General features: G+C 44.5%; 1 protein-coding gene across 1 annotated transcript; it reads left to right on the top strand.

Annotated features, from left to right (window-relative positions):
* Window positions 1-883: 883 nt before the first annotated feature.
* Window positions 884-18,575, top strand: LOC135917722 (uncharacterized). Its single transcript, XM_065451291.1, has 7 exons — window positions 884-1,067; window positions 3,404-3,473; window positions 5,717-5,763; window positions 9,252-9,369; window positions 11,572-11,633; window positions 15,574-15,649; window positions 18,251-18,575. Exons 1-7 carry the CDS (start codon window positions 951-953, stop codon window positions 18,478-18,480), a joined length of 720 nt encoding a protein of 239 aa, XP_065307363.1. The 5' UTR covers window positions 884-950; the 3' UTR covers window positions 18,481-18,575.
* Window positions 18,576-19,931: the final 1,356 nt, after the last annotated feature.

Here is a 19,931-nt window from a genome sequence, read left to right as displayed (position 1 = left end):
GGTCATCATTGTCGGTGATTTTAACGCTGACATTGCCAACTAAAAAAACTGGTGGTTTGTCCAGTTCGTCGCCGATGAACGTCGCCACTCAGCCAACAACCACACATGGAATGTGTGTCGACCTCACGTTGACAAAGAACGTTTCTGCGGTTAAAATTGAAAATTTAGCCGTATATCACAGTGACCACAAAGCAGTGGTGACGATTGTTACAAAATAAAATGTTTGCCAAAGTTTACTGTTTCTCTCGTCACTGTATCGTAGGTGACGGTCCCCCCACAGCTTCGCTGTCCATCCACCTTCACAAGATGGAATGGTTCCTGGTTATTTCTTTATTTATTTATTTTTGCCTTATTGAAGTGCATCCAGAATGCAAGCGAGAGCTTGCGCGGACAAAGAACGCGCGAAAAGAAGACATCTCACCAAAGTGATACTATTATGTTTTTGCATTCCTGCACGTGAGCAGTCTTAAGTGTATCTGCCATATATTAAAGCTAGCGCTGTTCGTAAGAGCAGAAGCCAGCTGATTATCGTGTCGAACATGTCATTAGCGGATTCGATCGACCAATGGCAAACAGCACTTAAAGAAACAAAAGGGTTTTTCCATCATTAGTCCCCAGAGCCTCATGCAGGAAATTATAGCAGCACGCCCACATGTACGCACACAGACAAAGCACACCCAGTGAGCAATCGCATTCGGTTCGGCGAGGTTCTACGAGTTTAGCGCGGCCATTCGTGATTTCGTTATTTTCGGTCCTGATTCACGTTTAGCATTATGTAATGACGTTACAGACCAGATTAGTTTAATCTTTTTGGTTTATTCCTCTTCGTTTTTTTTTTATAGTCGCACTACGAGAGCACTATACGAGGCGCCCGACAGGGTCACATTGGGAAAGACGACGACGACTATGTAGGCGCGCGGCAGCATAGGCGAAAGTCGGTGACTGGCCCTATGGGCGGATTTATTTCGACGCCATTGGCGCAGCTGGGCTTGATATCGGCAGAGGACGATCGTCCGGACTCCTCGGTGCCATCTGCCACCAGGTCGAGGGTCATGCAGATTAATCGTGTAAGTGGTCGCTTCCAGCATTATATCATCGCAAACGAACGGAACAAATGGAATGCTTCTCTTTGGGCCTAACAAACCTCTTTGCTCACGAAGCGCGTTCTGAAGAACCGACGTTCGTGTTAAGCCTCAATCCATGTAGACGCACGGGCAAGTGTGCAAAAAAGGCTTGTTAAGAGAACAGACATTTGGGCAAGTTACGCTTCAGCTTATGTAAAGCGCAAGTAGGCTCAACTAGCGCACTTGTTGTCTTCATTTCCGTCCGTGTGTTCCTGTGTGTGTACATAAGATGAACGCTTGGTAAGCTGGACCGTGGATGCACTGGAACGCTAGCACTGTTCTCGCTTTCCAGCGTGGCCGTAGCTGAGCCCGTTGAGAAAGTGTCCAGGATAGAACTGCAAAAAGCGTAACATGGCAACGCAGCAGGCCTTGGAGCACCCTTGCTCTGTCCCCTCCCTGTATTGTCATGCAAGCTCATTTCGAAATGCGTAGCTTACGAGAAAACCACGATTGCGTCGGGGAGACGACAATGACTTGCACGTAGGTTTCCATGATTTTGCTAGTTAATGTTTTAAAGGATCGCCCTATCTGGCAGGGAGTCGTCAGTGTAATTGACTGTTGTAACGTAACGCAGTATGTCCGCCGCAATAGGGGGCCGTGCACGGACACATTGTGCGCTGGTCAACTCAGACGCTATGCGGGCGGAGCGCGATGTGGTGACCCCTTGAAATGACAGCCACGGAACGTATTTCTGACCTATGTTAGGCGTGACGTATCCCCGCCTCTTTCAAGCTGTGCGATGCTTCACGCGTCATGAAGGGCGGGGATGGCGCTGCAAGTGCTTCCAACATAGAAGTATGTCTCAAACGGCAGCCGCTTTCAAATTTTCAGCATGGCATCTAATGGAATAGAGGCGGCGCCGAAACTACAATCAAATTACGCCGTATGTCTTCGCTGCCTTATGTTCATTGCTTAACCTAAAGCTAAGCCTGACCTCTCTACGTTCCTTTGCATCTTATGAACCACAAGCTTGGCATTTAAATTTTAAAAAGTTACCACCGCTTGCTACGGGAACAATGACCCAGTGATGCTAACGAGCTTATGTTCAATAGTAAGGACACTCGACACGCATTCGTTCTTTCGGCGCCGTCGAGCGGCCGTGCTAATGGCGGCAAATGTACGGCTCCCACGTGGACGATCGCAACACCTTCAGCGACGAGCAGTGCGTTTGGCTGCAGAAACCTCTAAGAGGACGCACCGTCATGCTCCGCTCAATCCGTTCTGCCGGAGCCAGGGCAGCCTGCTCTAGCGTCCACTGCTGACATGAGCGTTGTGCGTCACGCACATTCGCCTTCCGACTGAACAGCTGTGTGCGTACGTACATACCACACTGTATTGCATACGCTGGTCTGAGAGCAACGGGTAGTAAATGTCAAGCTAAATCTATCTAACCGTATCCTTGACAGCTGACAAACTCCGGCGGTCTGCCAGCGGTCTCATCTCCTGCACCTCAGAGCTGACGCGCGTAATGCAATGTAGATATATGCAGTTCCTCTGGATAACTCCTCTGGGTAACGCATAACCATCTTTGTTTAAAAAAGAGGCTTTGACATTTTTTTTCCAGATCCTAAGGCGAGCCCGTGTTCAAGCGCACTTGCTGTTCCGATAAGCAGGAAATGTCAGCATGTCAGTTAATCTCGACGGTGTCATGCATAGCAGACGTAACTTGCGCTTCCAGTTAACTTTGTGCGCATGCGCTACTTTTGCTGAGCCCATCGCTTCGCGCCGTTATCAGGCCCTGACCGGCCGGCCAGTCTACGCTGGCGCGGTACTGCGAATGTAAACTGTAATGTTCTACGCAGATGTGCAAGTTGGCTTTCCTGCAGTGAGTTTTTGGAGCTCACGGACGAACCAGCGTGACATAGAAGGCTTCGCTTTAAAATGCATCTGAAGGATAGTTGGGAAGTAGCAGCGCTGCTTTATAGTCGAGCCCATGACAACAGAATGACACTTGCGGAGCTCTCAGTTCAGCACCACAGCAGCTGTTACTGCGAGACTCGAAACGACGACGCAGAACACCCTTTAAGCTTTCTTAATCGTTTAGCAGAGCCGGCTTCAACAAATTGAGCATTGGTGAGCTTGGAAACACGGTAGACCAGGCAATCGCATGCAAAGCAGCATGCAAAGCATGCAGAGCAAAGCATCTCTCTTACCGTCTTCAAAATATAAAAACTCACTTAAAACTACACATTCTTAGTTTGCATCCACAATTTATTGCTTCTCATTTGGATCACGCTGGCGCAAGCTTAAGCTGTGCTAAATGCCCTATTCTTCTTTAGGAGACACGTGGTGGCAAGACGCGCACAAGAATAAGCGTCATCCTTCGCTCGACAAGCTCGTCCTCGTCCGGTAAGTTTCCAACTTTAATTTTTCCTGCCTACATTCTTTGAGCAATCTTCAAAAGAAACTTCGACGAACAAAGTTTTCTTTTCGCTTGTTATTGCACGCCGAGTGTACATTGCACGGACTCTAGCTCTGGTTGAATTCGTATACGTGCCTATAATTTCCTGTGCCATGCTATAGGCCTTTTCGTGAACTTGACGTAGAAATTAAGGGAGTTATACGAAGAAATGGTAAAACAAGTTAATCAGTCAAGGTGTGGAGTGAATCGATCCCTGAAAAAAGCTCGAAATTTGCCCTACGTCAGCCTGTATACAATTGAATAATTTCTGAAATGGTTCTTGCTAAAATTACTAGAAGGAACTCTAACGTTACTGTGCATGAGCGCTCCAAGCACGGCGACTCAGCCAACATGAGGATGACTGCTAGCTGATGTCTAAAACTTGTCTTTATGGCTTCACACGGCTTTGTGGATTGCAAGCGAGTAATTTTCAACACTGCCCTATAAATTGAACAGTGAGGCACAATAACGCATGAGTGAAGGGGCTCATTGCATTGCAGTGTTTATGAAATTATGACTGCTTGATATTCAGAGAGAAAAGTCGCAGTTTCGCCCGAAAGGTGAAGCACCAATCACGATAGCAAATTCGTAAACAGCTGTACAATGTAAAGATAATAGTTTTATCGACCGTACAAACTTGTAAACATTCGTTTACTAACTAACAAGCACAGTGTCAAGCACAGGTAAACATAACACATCCCGCTCGTCGACCGCGGAAACTCGCTGTCAAAACTCTGGAGTGAGGAATTGCGGCAGCTGCAGCGAGTGAATCGACTTTTGTGGATCTCTCGCTTCAGCGCGAACGCAACTTCGAAAGGAAAGCGCATGTGAAGCTGCCGGCTCTACGCGCACTCTGTAAGCCTCGCAGATGGCTTTGAAGACGAGGCCCGCGCAGGCGCGCACTTTAGCCGCGTCACAGATAACCATTCAAGATACGGCGCCCGCATGGCCGCGGCGTAAGCAGCGGCCGCCGTAGAAGCCTCCCTCACCTCACCTCCCCCCCCCCGTGTCCCTCGCGCTCGACAGACGAGGTGCAGGCGATATTGAGCCGCGTTCACTGGCTCACCATGGCACGCTTTTACTCATGCATAGCGCATGCGGCGATGATTTTATCGCATTTGGATTTTATACGGAACATCACGGCGACGGCGACGGCGACGCTAACGGTGACAGCATGAATTCTCCTGGAGTGCGCATATATCGCAATAATAGACTGCAATTACTAACCTAACGAGAACATTTGAAGCCTCAAGCATGAAGATTAGACATATACCCATGTGCTGTCATTTTCGTAGAAGCACCCGAGTTCCTTCTAGTAATTTTCGTAGGAAACTCTATTCCTTAACACTGCTGCAAGAGCGTTGATGGCCGCGCGTGGCAACGCCCTGAATGGGCAGACGCAAAGGGAGGCGTACTAAAAGGTGGTGAGGAAATTCGGTCAGCAGTTTCTGGCTCCCTGCAAGGGCCAAAAGTATTCGATCAGTGCGTTGTGCCACATTACTATAACCTTTCTCTGTACTGCGTCTGTAATTGTAAGCCCTATAGGTTAGCACTTTATAGTCACAAGAACTAGCCAGAATAGTGATGTTTACTACTTTCTTCCACATCTTAAGGACATATCATACCTGTTCGCGATAACCATCCACGAAGTCTTTTCCGGTAACTGAAAGAATTTCCGCATTTCGTGCATGCATTTCATATTTGCGAAGTCAATAAGAGACAATAATAAGTTCGAGTTTTCATGCTGGTTGCTTTTTTTTCGTTTTAGGCGAGAGATGTAAAAAAGTGACATAAGTAAATTTTCAGCACGCATAATCAATTTCTGTCTGAATGGAAGAAGGATAACACGCAGACTCGACGATGACAGGTCCACCTAACTCAATGCCGGCTTGCACTCTAAAGGCACCACCTGATATTGATTCAAAATTCGAACGTCATTCAAGTTGGCTCATCCATATTTCGGTTTGCTCAGCCATACTCTCCGACCTACTCCTACCAGTAAACTTGGCTAACACTAGTCGAACAAAGAGGGATCGGAAAACTGAAGCTTCGCCTTTAAAGCTCGTTATTTTTTTTTTATTGCCGACAATTAAATCTTTGACAACGCAAGATCACGGCTGCTATACAGGTATTCAGTGTTTCTCGGTGTTGTTCGTGCGCTCAACCCCATATTGCTTCTTTCTTTCTGTAGACACTACCATGTCAAACGAAAGCTCCCAATCATCTGAGTCCTTTCCGGTGAGATTCGTTTCCTCTATTTTGCAGAGTGGCGTCAAAATATGTTTTCGCACTTCAGCGCAAAATGTTATCCGTTTCTACCCAGCTAATACGAAGCACTCGTATTAGCTGTTGCTGCGCCGGGGGCCCAGTAGTTGTGGGAGACGGACGCATTATGATGTAGTTTACTGCACGTGGCATATCATTTACAGGCTGGGCGAACCTGATAATACCTTCAGTCTTGATATCGGGTGACGAAAGAAGCAACAGCTGATTTTTTTTCTTTTTCTCACGTTGACGTTCCCTCATCGCTTCACGCTGTGTCTAGATCCACGGCCCTGAAAGCGAAATTAGGTGCCTGAGGGTGTGGAATTTGATCGTCAGTATTTTGGGACAGAGGTACTCCGGGAGAATCAAAGTGAAGTTGTGTTAAAGTAAGATTTTCTTGTCATTTCAAATATAAACATTACCGCATTCGCTATGGAAGAAACATACATTAAAAAGGGTTTTGTTATTTAGTCGTTTGATTTCTCTGATTATTCGAAAAGCTAGTGTCTGCCAAAGCGCATAAATCACCTTTGCAAACGTATTTTGCGTAGCTTCCATCGACTTTTTTTTTTTAATACAAATACTTCAACTTGTACACCAACTATATGCCACGCAGTGGCTTAGTGGCTATGACTTGTTGCTGCTAAGAGCGATGTCGCGTGTCATATTACCGGCCGCAACGGCCACATTTGCATTCAGGTGAAATACGCAAGAAATGGTCGCGTACTTGGACTTGGTGCTCGTTAACGAACCGCCAATTATAAGTCTTGCACTACGATGTTCATCATAATCTGGTCGTCTCCACTCCAGAAACTCCAGAATTTAGTTTACATACGTACATCTTACCTATATATTAGATTTATGCATGTGCATACACATAAGCATGCTCCACAATCTTTTCATTCTTAGCGACATTTACACGCGGCATCTGCCACACTTTTTTTTCGACATCACCAGTGCTACCTCTAAACTGAAAACGTAAATTATCATCCGCCGGACTGTGACACGAAACTATAAAGTACTTACGGGCTTCTGCAGAACGTATTTGCCATATTCAAGGTCTTTGTGCTTCGAGTTGGCAATCAATTTCGGCCGAGTGCTGCCATCTTCTAGGCTCACATTAGTTCAGATGGCAGAGCGGCCGCCCCGAAAAGGTGCCTGTCACGGTTTCGATCTCCTGAATCGGGACGAATTTTTCGACCTCGAATGCTCCTTTCAGGCAAACCCAAATGTGTTTCCTTTGCAGATTCGTGCCACACTCAGGTGAACAATCTTTTCCCATCAAATTTGTTCTATACGTCTTTACATGACTGTGCGCATAAACCGCTGTTAAATTATAGCATCTATTGCACTAATGAAGCCACTTCCAATTCACGTAAACATTTTCTTATTAATTTCGGCGTACCCGCTTCAAGTGTTTTGGAGCCACTGCGAATAACATCTGTCATCGAGACCAGTGGGCAAATTATTGCTCCGCGGTGGGTGCTCAGAGTTCCAGAATAACGAGTCAAACTGTACTATAGTCAGACTCCGAAACTTTAAGGCAACAAAATTCTCCAGTGCAGTAATTGGACGATGCTTGGGTACTGCGATGCGCAAGGCGGCTTTAAACATTCTGTAAATTGTACACTGTACACGTACACGTACGCTCCGGGAACATTTCTGGTACCCTTGTTTCAGTAAGTGCATGTCCAATATTAAGCTGCAATTTCGGCAGTTCTCGCATTGTCCGGTGCTGTTTGTTCGGCCAAAGAAAGTTCGTTCTGATTCCCTCCCCTGCCCTAAGAGTTTTCAAGTCACGGCAAAAGAAACGGATGCGTTTATTTCCTAAATAAATCGTTCTGTTCAACGTCACCATAACTGCACAGTTTGTTACATGAGAGACGCCTTACTGGCAGGGTATACGGCTGCCAAAACCACCGAGAACAGTTGGCTGTCAAAACCGGCCATCCACCGGGTGCAAGAGCGGGAGACCATATTGCATTAGCCCGGGATGCGCAGGAGGTATTGTCGGTTTAAAAAAGCTTTTCCAATGTGTCGCGATAACCAATACGCGATAGACAATTTAAAAATGTTGTCAGTAGTTGACAGTACAACGTCCACCTGGATGTGCACTTCCTCCCCAGCTGTGTGTGGAGTGGCGGGCGAGGAGGACATCGAGACACCCTACAACTGGGATGTGCCGTGATTTTAACATGGACGTGGTTTTTGCTTGCGGTCTCCCACAGACTTCCGTTTCCCGGAAAGCGTAATCGCCCAACATAGCTCCACCCAGGACAGCACACATATCACGTGTCGACGTGTATGTATAGTCATTTGTAGTTCCCTTTCAGATGCGGTGGTTGCCGGCTCTTTTCTGTACGGAATTGCACATCGAAATAAGAAATGCTACCCAAACATCCTAGCTGCAACAAATATAGACATTCAAACGCATCATTGCTATTATAAACGGAATTAATTTCTTTTGCTCATTCGGTCGTTCTAAGGCGAATAGCTTTCCTTTGTTCTTTCACCCGTTTTCATGCCGAAACTAGTGCCTTCGTCGTCGAGTGCTAACATGCGTCGACTATAGCCACGGACAACTATCTGTGGCAATGACGGTGACGTCATGGTATTTGGTGGCTTTTATGCGGTCAATCAAGCCGCAAACTTTTATTGCACTTGACGACATCCCAGGTTTCATCGTACGAAGGTGTGCGTGTTGGACCGTCTTGTGCACCTTGCCAACTTATGCTCAGAGCGAACTGCAGAAAATTGTTGTTCTTCAGGTGCGCACGTGTGGTGACAGTGAAAAAGTAGAGAACTACACAACAGTATCGCTATTTACTCCGTTCGCCAAAGTTTTAACATAGGGGAGCCGGCCGCGACCTCGCTCTCATGTGCACAATGTCATAGCAATGAACCACTTTGACAGTCCCGAAATGTTGTCGCAAGTGAGCCATCGGGTCGCTACGTGATTAGGGTATTTTTCGCCCGCGACCAACCTATTGCTCGTCCCAACTCCTGAACAAGTGACAAAATAGACTGGAAATTCAATTTTCTCGCGTCCTGAATGCTGAGAAAAATATTGTGGCTTGCTTCAAATGCAGTCAAGCACATGATAAGCATTAACTGCCTTAGAAAGTTCCTACAGCTCACGCTTTCTGCTTTCACTGTATGGTTTGATGGAATCAATGACCGCTTATAAAGAATGATAAGGAGAAGGAGGAGGAGAAGGAGGAGAAGAATAATGGCTTTATTTTTGTGTATACAATGATGGGGAAGAGATTTAAAGAGCTCGAAATGGCTTTCCCTGGGATAAAAACATGCCCACTTTTTTTTTTTGTAGTGGCGAGCTGTGGTTACCGTGTTTCACGTTCAGTATTGGAGTGAGCAATAGTAGTTAACGATAAATACAGCTGTTCGTCCAATCACTTGCTATTGACGCAGTTGTCTCTGTCCATGCGTCTTGGCCCTTTCAGTCTGATATCGCCAGTGAGAGCGGAAGCAGCAACTCTAACCTCAGCACCTTCGGAAGCTCGTCCTTCGTTTCTTCCTCGTCTGACTCATCGTTTGGGCTAAACATCATCTCCAGTGCCAGTAAGTTAGTTGCAAGTCTCAAAGCGCACGATAAAACTGAGACTGGTACGCGAAAGCCTTCGACTAAAGCTCTCTGTGATCCGACCGCATTGTAATTTGCATGTAACGTTGCCGAAGCTACCGAAGTAGTTGGGTCGTAGAAGTGTCACACCGCGTGTGTCGCTGTGCAGGCTTATTTCTTTCTTTCCTTTTCTTTTATTCGGTGACGCTTTCTACAGATGTACTACTTCATGTATGCCAACTACAACTTGTGAACGCAAGGAAAGATCAAACCGTGTGCTTCGAGTATGCGACGCACTAGGGTTTTGGTCGCGAGCGCAAGTAGAGCGATGTGGTCGCTGCTCCTAAAAAAAGAAACGTGTCACTCCGCTTGTTCGATAGTAAATTGGTTGAGATCTGCGACGGCTTTATTGTAAGAATTACGCCATTATTAGCAACACAAAAGTATAAGAAATATTATTGCGTCGAACTAGACGATGCATGCCGGTACCATTCTTTCAAGTAAGCATACTGTACCAATCTTTCCATTGTTTCTTTCCTTTTTTCGTAGTTTTGAATGTTAGTGTGACTTAAGTTTCTCTAGCCTTCGTACCGTCTATTCTAATTACGAACTCGGTTTTAATACGGAACATACGTCTGTGTTCCCAAGATGCGTAGAAAATGAAACGAGGGTTGAATAAAGAAAGAAAAGTTCCCGCAGCGGATGTCTCTGGAGTCATCGTTTCCACAAAGGGACTTGTTTTCTTCAAGCCGATGAAAAGAAGCGCCCTTGCGTAAGCGTTGTCTTTAGGCCTAGGCGTCCTTTATTCAGCCGCTGTTGATCATATTTCGATTAAAGTACTTAGAAAGAAGAATAGGAATAGCTCGGTCCGGTGCAATGCTTGACCAGGGGATCTTATAATATTTTGATATTTTTTTTTCATTATATTCTCACGGCGGCCGCATTTCGATGGGACCGTAATGCGAAAACACCCATGTACATAGATTTAGGTGCACGTTAAAGAGCCCCAGGTGGTCCAAATTTCCGTCCTCTGCAGCCCTTCGCAGGTTGTTTATCCTCACGAACAATTGGTTCTCGAAATACGCGGCGGAGACATTCCCTCATTTTTTTTTAGCGGGCGTCGTCAGTAACACTAGGAGCTCACTCAATGCGCGCGCTATAGGAAAGGGTAGCGCTGCAGCATACGAACACCCGACGTGCAAATTCATAGGCCGAAAACTATCCAATGACAATGGAGAAAGCGATGTCTAAACGCCCTATGTGTGATCTTCTGACGCGGTGGAGCCTGGGCCGCGTATAAACGCGATATCGTCGCGGGATGCCAGATCCGATGCCGTTAATACAGGCCGCGCGACCTTTACCGTATAAACGAGGAACCAAATTACTGCGCGCCCTGATTTGCCTGTCAGAACACATGTATTCGCGAAGCTGCTGCTTGGCCCAAGCGCTGACGCCTTACTGTGGCCCCAGCCAAATCCAACTATAGCCAAAGGTTTGCCGCCTTTTATAGCTTTCCTCGTCAATAAAGTAATTGGTTGCATGTAAATAGGTAATGAAAAAACGTTATTGAATTTCAGTGAGCGTTAACGAGTAAAACAAAAGTAATCGATCGAATACAAAAATACCAATTAATGTAATCGATTGCAAGTAATTATCTACATATATTTTGTTAATGTATATTTGTATAAATCCGTAAGGTATACCTTTCTACCTTTATGCCACTATCGGAGGCACAGCAACCTTGTTTCTTTCCTTCGATAAATATTGCCTTGGTGGAGTTCCACAGAACTGATTTTCTTATAGGTTGGAGGTGAATGAGAGCGTGAATGTGTATATAGCTGAACGCAATATGGGTTCTCCTAGTTTGACGCCAGAGGTCACTTGCGACAGCCACCAAGGTTATTTACGTGTCTTCCTTTTCGCGTTCTCCGCCGTCTCCTTCATGGAGTGAAATTCAGCAGAAAATAAACACATATCGGTCTGTTTATGTTACTGTCAAGGTCGCTAAACGCGCACCATCACCCCCGGTATGCCACGTCGTCTGTGTACCTAATACTTCACGGAATGGTAAACACATAGTGCAGTAGGTCTGTTTCCTCACTTTTAAGGTTATCACCGCGCTACCATGTTCCATTCGGTTCACAAAACCTTGGGGAACGAGTGACCTATAGCACATGTGCCCTTTCATGTTTATCCCACAGGCAGCAGCAGCTCCAGCAGCGTGTCTTCGGATGAGATGGCCACAAGATCTCCTCCGAACAAGGTCCGTCTTTAACAACAATTTTTTTTTTTGCTTACCATTGCGTACTTTCATGATTCACGTCTCTGATCTCGCGTTAGCTATTCGAGATATTATATTTCTCTGCCACAACGAAGAATATGCGGATTGACAGTCGCCTTGGACTTCCTAATCCCATGCAGAGCGGTGCTTCAAACCTAACTCTTCTAGCACAAACCGAGCGAACAATTTCTTGTCTGGTTTTGAAACGTTTCCATTGAAGTCATCAACGATGAACACATGGGTAGTGTCATCCCGGCTAAACCATCCAAACTGCGTGGTCATGAACGTCTAGATATCACACTTGGGTGTGCCTGGAGATGTATACACAGTGAACATCACAATTACATGGTTTTTTTTTTTTGTTACGGCGCAGACATACACCCAGTCGGTGGCATTGTCCTCTTGCGAGACAAGGGTGTATGGTTTTACATACATTTTCTCCTCTGCATATATGGCAATCCATTCTGCGTCGGAGTCCATGTGCTGTTCACAAACAATTCCAGCATATCCATCGACTTGAAACAATGCAACTTGATTGATTTATTTCATTTATTATTAGTAGTAATATTATGGGCGGAGTACTTGAAGCGTGCTTCATCTCCACCGTGGATCGGCCCGGTATTGCACTATCTCCGGGATTTGCCCACGCTCACTTTCTTCATTTTTGACGCACGTACATGCCAATACATGGAACCCTAGCCATATACCTCTTCGCTGTAAAAGAAAATTTCCACGGTGTTGTGTACAGAGTTCGGGGACACGATTGTAGGGCAAAGTACATTGATAAAACCGGACGCTTCAAGTGAATACTAAACCACCATCAGAATGAAGTGGCTTTTATATAAAGCACTGTTCCTCTTATGTCCTGACCGATCACCACAGAATTATAAGATTAATTAGAACTCAGCTTCTGTCATGGTCAAAGAAAAGCATTGATCATACTTGTTTTCTTTAGGATCAGTACACATAACAGTTCACTGCGCATGCCGCAACTGTACTGAAGGGCCCTCTCCCTGACATCTATTCGAAAATATGCATGCATATTTCATATTTTTCATAGGTGTGTGTAAGATGTTTCTGCGGCAACTAAATTTTTTTTTTAATTTCCGTGGTAGATAGTAAATTTCTAGTCATTGAGTTGGCCTTGTCGAAAAGGCGGGTATTAGTTGCACGAGAAATCAAAATACATATTCGACTAATCCACAAGAATTCACTAATTAAGGCTTAACTAATTATCTGACGGTGCATATTGCAATTACAAATTGTAATCCGTGAGCCTGTAAGGAATATTCCCTTGAATATAATTCTTTGGGTGGCATCATTCTCGAGAAATGCGCCATCAAACATGCAGTAAAAATGCAGTGTCGTACCCACTTAGGATTTTATAAAAAAAAATTAAGCACAATACCATTTTACGCATTGGCGCACTAAAGTAACAGAACTGCCAAAGTATTTATTTGCAAATATCGAGAATTATTATCCCGAAACTGGTGTCATCCTGAGAATTGGTTTCAATGGAATCTGCCTTGCGAGCTCCCTGGCTACCATTTGTAGATTGCGGCCTGTGCCGTGAAGTAATCGGTTACAAACTTAATCAATAAATGTTGGTAATTATTCGATCATGCATTTCGATTTCGCGCGCAAACAGTGTCCGCCTGTTTGAGCAATACAGCTCAAGGATTAGAATTGTGCAATTCACCTCACAGGATTATTAAAAAATGATTTAAATGTTCGCCGAAACACTGTATATCCGCTGTTGCTATCCATGTTTTTTTTTTTTTTTCAAAGCAACTGTATGACGCCGATTATGTTTCATATTGAATTGGCTTTATCCTGCTATACAGACTTTTTCAGGTTCTCTGGGCTCATTAGCCCCCGGCTAATTATCTTTCATTAAGCCGTCTGCAACTTCAATGGTTATAATGACTCTATAGAGACCAAATTTTATCATAGGCTAAGGGAGCCTTCGTTAAAAAATATCGCTTACACAACGTGCTTTGACGGACAAGAGAGAGAGAATAACTTTATTGAATTGGGGAAAGGGGTATGGGGAATTAGGAGCTTGATGGGTGGCGCCACAAGTCCAGGGCTCCCCTGGCTTCTGCCGCTAGCCAAACGTGACCAAGAAGAGCCTTCTGCACCTTAGGGTCTGAGCTGGCGAGTTGTGCCTCCCATTCCTCCAGTGTGTTGGCTAGATTATACCTAACTAAGTAGGCATTTAAATTCGGCGGTCCATTTTGGCATCCGCATGAGATGTAAAGGTATTCAGAAACCTGGATTGGGAAGAATTGGGGATAATAGTTAATGGAGAATACCTTAGTAACTTGCGATTCGCTGATAATATTGCTTTGCTTAGTAACTCAGGGAACCAAGTGCAATGCACGCTCACTGACCTGGAGAGGCAAATCAGAAGGTGGGTCTAAAAATTAATCTGCAGAAAAATACAGTAATGTTTAACAGTCTCGAAAGAGAACAGGAGGTTACGATAGGTAGCAAGGCACTGGAAGTGGTAAGGGAATACATCTACTTAGGGCAGGTAGTGCCTGCGGATCCGGATCATGAGACTGAAATAGAAGAATAAGAATGGGCTGGGGTTCGTTTGGGAGGCATTCTCAGATCATTAACAGCAGGTTGCCATTATTCCTCAAGAGAAAAGTATATAATAGCTGTGTCTTACCAGTACTCACCTACGGGGCAGAAACCTGGAGGCTTACGAAAAGAGTTCTACTCAAATTGAGGACCACGCAACGAGCTATGGAAAGAAGAATGATAGCTGTAACGTTAACGGATAAGAAAAGAGCAGATTGGGTGAGGGAACAAACGCGAGTTAATGACATCTTAGTTGAAATCAAGAAAAAGAAATGGGCACGGGCAGGACATGTAATGAGGAGGGAAGATAACCGACGGTCATTAAGGCTTACGGACTGGATTCCAAGGGAAGGGAAGCGTAGCAGGGGACGGCAGAAAGGTAGGTGGGCAGATGAGATAAAGAAGTTTGCAGGGACGACATGGCCACAGTTGACATGACCGGGTTAGAGAAGTATGGGAGAGGCCTGTGCCCTGCAGTGGGCGTAACCAGGATGATGATGATGATGGTGGTGGTGGTGGTGGTGATTATTATTATTATTATTATTATTATTATTATTATTATTATTATTATTATTATTATTATTATTATTATTATTATTATTATTATTATTATTATTATTATTATTATGTGGTACAAAGACGGTGGCAAGTCGCAACACAACGGACAGGCACGCCCGTGCATCGTTGGGAAAATTTTGCTCAATCATAATAAATTTGGGTAGACCACCGTTTGAATCCTGCGGAGATCCACAAGTATCCTGACGTGGCTCAAAGCTCTGTTAAGCAACGTTGCCCTTTACTAATAGCGGCCACGTGGTGTTGGGCTGCTCAGCGCAAGCTCGCGGGTTCAAATCCCGACCGCGGCAGCGGCATTCCGGCTGGAGCGGAATGCAAACACGCTTTTATGTGATGCGTTTGGTTCACGTTAAAGAGACCCGGGTGGTAAAAATTAATCCGAATCACCTCTACTAGGGTGGTTCTCATAACCGTCTCCACAGCTTCGCGACAATATGCCTCACAATTGTTTCCCGTGTTAACTTCAGTAAAGCCTGATTTCCCTGTTCATGGTTTCGCATTATGAGCCGTTGCTGGAATCTTCAATGATCGTCGACGATGTGGCGCTCGCGTTAGAATTTTTTCGTAGCTGCAGGGCGGCCGGCAGTCATCGTCGGTGCTTATATGGACGGTTCGGCGTAATATAGCTCGAGCCAATGGTAACTGGGTAAATAGCGCATGTCAAATAGGGTGACGCGTGCGTGCTCACACATGCGCAGATCGTGCGCGTTGCACTGGATTCACAAGTGTCTATGTATGTCTATTGGTCTCCTTCTAGCGCCCGCGGCGTAGGTGGTTGTTCAGGTCTCACCGCTGGAAGTCCTCTCGCACCGTAGGCACTGACGAGCGTACAGGTGAGAAACTGCAATCCGCGTCATTTCCGAGACATTTCATGGATTCACAGATGGACTTTTCGGACGTTGGCTTAATACTATCTTCCCACTACACATAATAATTGCAAACTAACTCGTGAAGAAATTATTCTTGCATAAAAAGCTGCTTAACTCTTGATTTTCTTTTGAGTTGTCTGGCTTGGTTTCGCTCGTCTACTTTATGAACTATTACAGTTGGAATTTATTACGATTAAATTCTGCAGTCCCATGTATATATATAAGTGTGTGTGTGTGTCTCTAATCTACATAAGCGAGAGCTCTAGCTCAGGATCTGCTCCGATTTTTCGGAAATTTAAAATGAAGCACGAAATATTAAAAATTCATATCTATGCACGAAAAACAGATATCGCAGTTCTGTAGAATGCTCCTGTTAGAGTACCTTAGCCGAACAAATTCCATGCATGCGCTTACGTGAAGTTACTGTTTCCGCGAGGGTATTGCAGAAGTTGTACTCACAAATTTGTAGTCTATATATATATATGTATGAGTTCTGCATAATACATCTATTTCGTTTGCTTCGTATGCATTATTTGGCGTAGTTTAACGAATCGTGATGCCATTTCTTATTGCAGAATTAGCGTGTTGTAAACTTGATACTTGAGCTCTTTCTTTTGATTTTGCAATTTTCAACCATTGTAGGGGAAAAAAAAGATTTCAGGGCCTGAATAAGAAGTTTCCTTCCTATATCACTACATTTTAACTTTTCCTTTAAGTAAAACAAATTTCATCAAAATTAGTTTTCTGGTTGCCTAGGAAATCACATTCTGTTTTCATATATATTGAAATCAAATCAAACAAATCAAATCAAACATGATTATTTTGCAGGAAGAGTACGAAATTTCCCTGCGGGAGGCAAAGACTAAAGGCGAGAAAGCCTGATGAGGTCTTGTCCCCCTGATTAACAAGACAGTCTACAGCAGTTGACACGACTCAATATACGCTTCATTAAGTACAATGCATCTGCTTCTCTACATCGGATCACATACGTATTTGTTTATACATGTATATGCAACACGCTCTACAATACATTATACATTTAAAGAAAGGTACATTGAAATGGTATCTAACAATTTTGTTTAAATTTTCGCGATTTCCGGCAAAACAAATTCATTTTAACATATACAAAACATAATTTGACAACATTTCTGGATCGACTATGAGGGTAGTAGTCAGAAGGAATGATTTATGATTGCGCTTGAGCTTCTTGGCTTGTAATGTAAGGTCACTATTCGATTCATGGAGGTTTAATAATTGCACTGCTCTATATTCAATGGCCTGTTTGCCATAGTTCATGCGTATTTTTTAGTTTTTCGGCTAGAGCTTCTGAACCCATATTTCGTGAATACAGTGGTTGGGAAGGCATCCTGTAATTTGTGTTTATGTATATGTTGCATCAACTTTAGATTATATACTTTTTTGCGGATAGGATTTCGCGTTGGAGAAAAAGTGGTTCAGTAGCTAGGTCCTTGGCATGACCTTTATATTCTTCCAGGATACGAAGCACGCGCTTTTGCAGGATTATTAACCTATCATAATTTGTTTTAGTTGTTTTTCCCCACACCAGCATTCCGTATAGTAGTTTCGAGTAAAATAACGTATAGTAGAGTGATTTAGTTAACCACGAAGGGTGAAGGGAAGCGATTCTACTGAGACATCCTACAGAGTGAGCCAGATCCGTTAAGAGATGTTTCACGTGTGGTGTCCATGACAGGTGTTCATGTAACCAGACTCCTAGGAATTTCTGTGTGTTTACTTGCTCGATGCGTTGGTCATTCTAATAAATTATTACATTACCGCGGGGCGCTTAGACAAACGTCCGATTAAACAGCTTCTTACTTTCTGTCTATAAGGTATTAGTGTTTTCACGTTTATTGCAGAAGACCGGTAGATACAAGATATACTACGTGATATCCCTGCTTGTGCGTCAGGATTTGTGAGCAGGATTTGAGGCGGCAGTGGGGCAGCAGGAACGCGCGGGGAGTGTCCATGTAATTGTTGTCTCAATAAAATTATATTGTGCAACCTTTGGAAACGATATTTCCTTGAGGTTTCAGCAGGCAAACGAGCGCTCCCTTGCCTCTGTGCTCCTTTAAACTAGACTTACTTTGACGCGCACATGTGACAGCGCGCGCTTTCCTTTGAAGCGAAGGATCTTTGGTTCATAGCGCTTTGAAAGTGCTTGTGTTACATGTGCATTAAATCGATTGAAGTGGAGGGCTGTGATGCTTTCCTGGACAAACAAGCTTTCTCATAGCCCCAGGACAAGTATTTCTAAGCGTCTTCAAAGCGGTTCGTGACGTACGGCAACATGATGGCATCAATACTTAATTTTTAAATATTTCGAAGCCCTTCCTGCGGCTTGGCGCTCGGTTACAGATTACAACCACGAGTTCCAATGTGAAACTTTCTTGAAAGTTAAACGCTCTTACATACTAACGCGCTAATATACTAATATTTTTGTGTTGTCTGCTAAATGAGCAAGTGTCCGACACTGCCTTTGTAAGTCGTCTACTCTTCCCAAACAACTATTTACAAATCGATGCCTCCTTTCTGTACCTTCAGATGGTGGAGAGGCCAGCGCGAGTGGTGAAACAAGTGTTCCCGGCAGCAGCGCCGATCTGCTGTCGAAGCTTCGCGAGATGGAAGAGGCTTTGACCTGCGCCATCTGCATGAACCGGCGCCGTAACATGGCGTTCATGTGCGGCCACGGATCTTGCAGCAGATGTGCGGCCCAGATCGACATCTGTCACATCTGTCGACGGCCCATTGAGAAAAAGATCAGGCTTCATTAGGCTCTTGAATTGTACCAACTCGCCCAACTTTCTATCCCTTTTCATTGGGCTCGCCTTCATGCTGGAGCGGCATAATTAAAATTCCTTTCCTTATACATGCTTGTTTATATTTCTCTTCTTTAATTTGCTATGATTACTACTTCTTTGTGGCAATGTAAGTTCGACTAATTCGCGCGGAGTGTGTCGGGAACAGTTGGCATTGCGAGTCGAGCATAACACCTAGTTTAACACAGGGTAGCCCAGCACACTTTAGCCAGTGTTTAAGCCACAGTGTTTTCTTTTTTCGTTCTGATTAATTGCATAATTAGTCGATTATTAACTATCTTCTCAAGCAACAAAGTTAGGCAGAAAATTCCAATCAGAAAGTTGCAGGGCGCTTAGACAAACGTCCCATTAAACAGCTTCTTACTTTCTATCTATAAGGTATTAGTGTTATCACGTTTATTGCAGAAAATCGCTAAATACAAAATATACTACGTGACATGCCTGCTTGGGCATCTTGATTGCAGGGCTCTCAAGCGTTTTTCGTATAAACGAACAGAGCATATAGCAAGGTGTGCTGTCGCTTAAAAGGCGACAGGGCAGTGACGCAAACGTTAGCTGCGCGATTTACGCCACGGATGTGCTTCGCTCACGGCGGTTCATGATGGCGATAAGCATGCGCACCGGCAACACATCCGGCTAAATGCTATGTTCGTTTGTACGCGAAGCGTTTGGCAGCGCTGAAATCAGGGCGCGAAGACGTGTCATGTCATGCTAAATGTCGTCGTCCTCAATAGGCTGAACGGGTACCTCGAAGACAACGAGGTTTACAGGTACAACATGATCGGCTTCCACGCGGGACTCTCGACGCAGGATGCAATGAAGCTAATAAAGTATAACTGCGAGTCGGCCTAGATGGAACAGATTCATCCTATAACTTTTTGTGCGCAAACAAACAGTGACGCAGAATAGGGGCAACACAAGGACGAACGCTTTCTAACAACTGGTTTCATTTTTGAAGAACTACCTGCTTAAATACCCACAGATCTGCACGATCTAGTCCACAGAGCACGCCTATAGCGCATATGATAGCCGGAGATCTGCGCGATCAAGTCAAGAGAGCACGTCAATAGTACATATAACACTTGTGATAAAAAGACGTGGACAAAAGCCACCCGGTCAACACAAAAACAGCAAGGTGCATAAAACAACCACTTGCAATAAAATGCGTTAAAGATGTTATGATAGAAGCGAATTTTCGTTATCCAGCAATGAAACAGAAGGATGGCTGATGCATTTTTCTTTTTGTTTTTCAATCCTGTGTGCTTCCACAATTTCCCTAGTGGTTTGATTCTTAAGAATCAAACTGGCATAAGAATCTAACCGCTAGGGAAATTGTGGAAGCACACTGGATTGAAAAACAAAAATAAAAATGCACCAGCGATTCTTCTGTTTCATTGTTGGATAAA

This window comes from Dermacentor albipictus, chromosome 2, assembly GCF_038994185.2.
Source record: "Dermacentor albipictus isolate Rhodes 1998 colony chromosome 2, USDA_Dalb.pri_finalv2, whole genome shotgun sequence".
Taxonomy (NCBI): Eukaryota; Metazoa; Arthropoda; class Arachnida; order Ixodida; family Ixodidae; genus Dermacentor; species Dermacentor albipictus.
The sequence above is the reverse complement of the archived record's forward strand: the minus strand, read 5'-3'. Positions and strand labels throughout refer to the sequence as shown.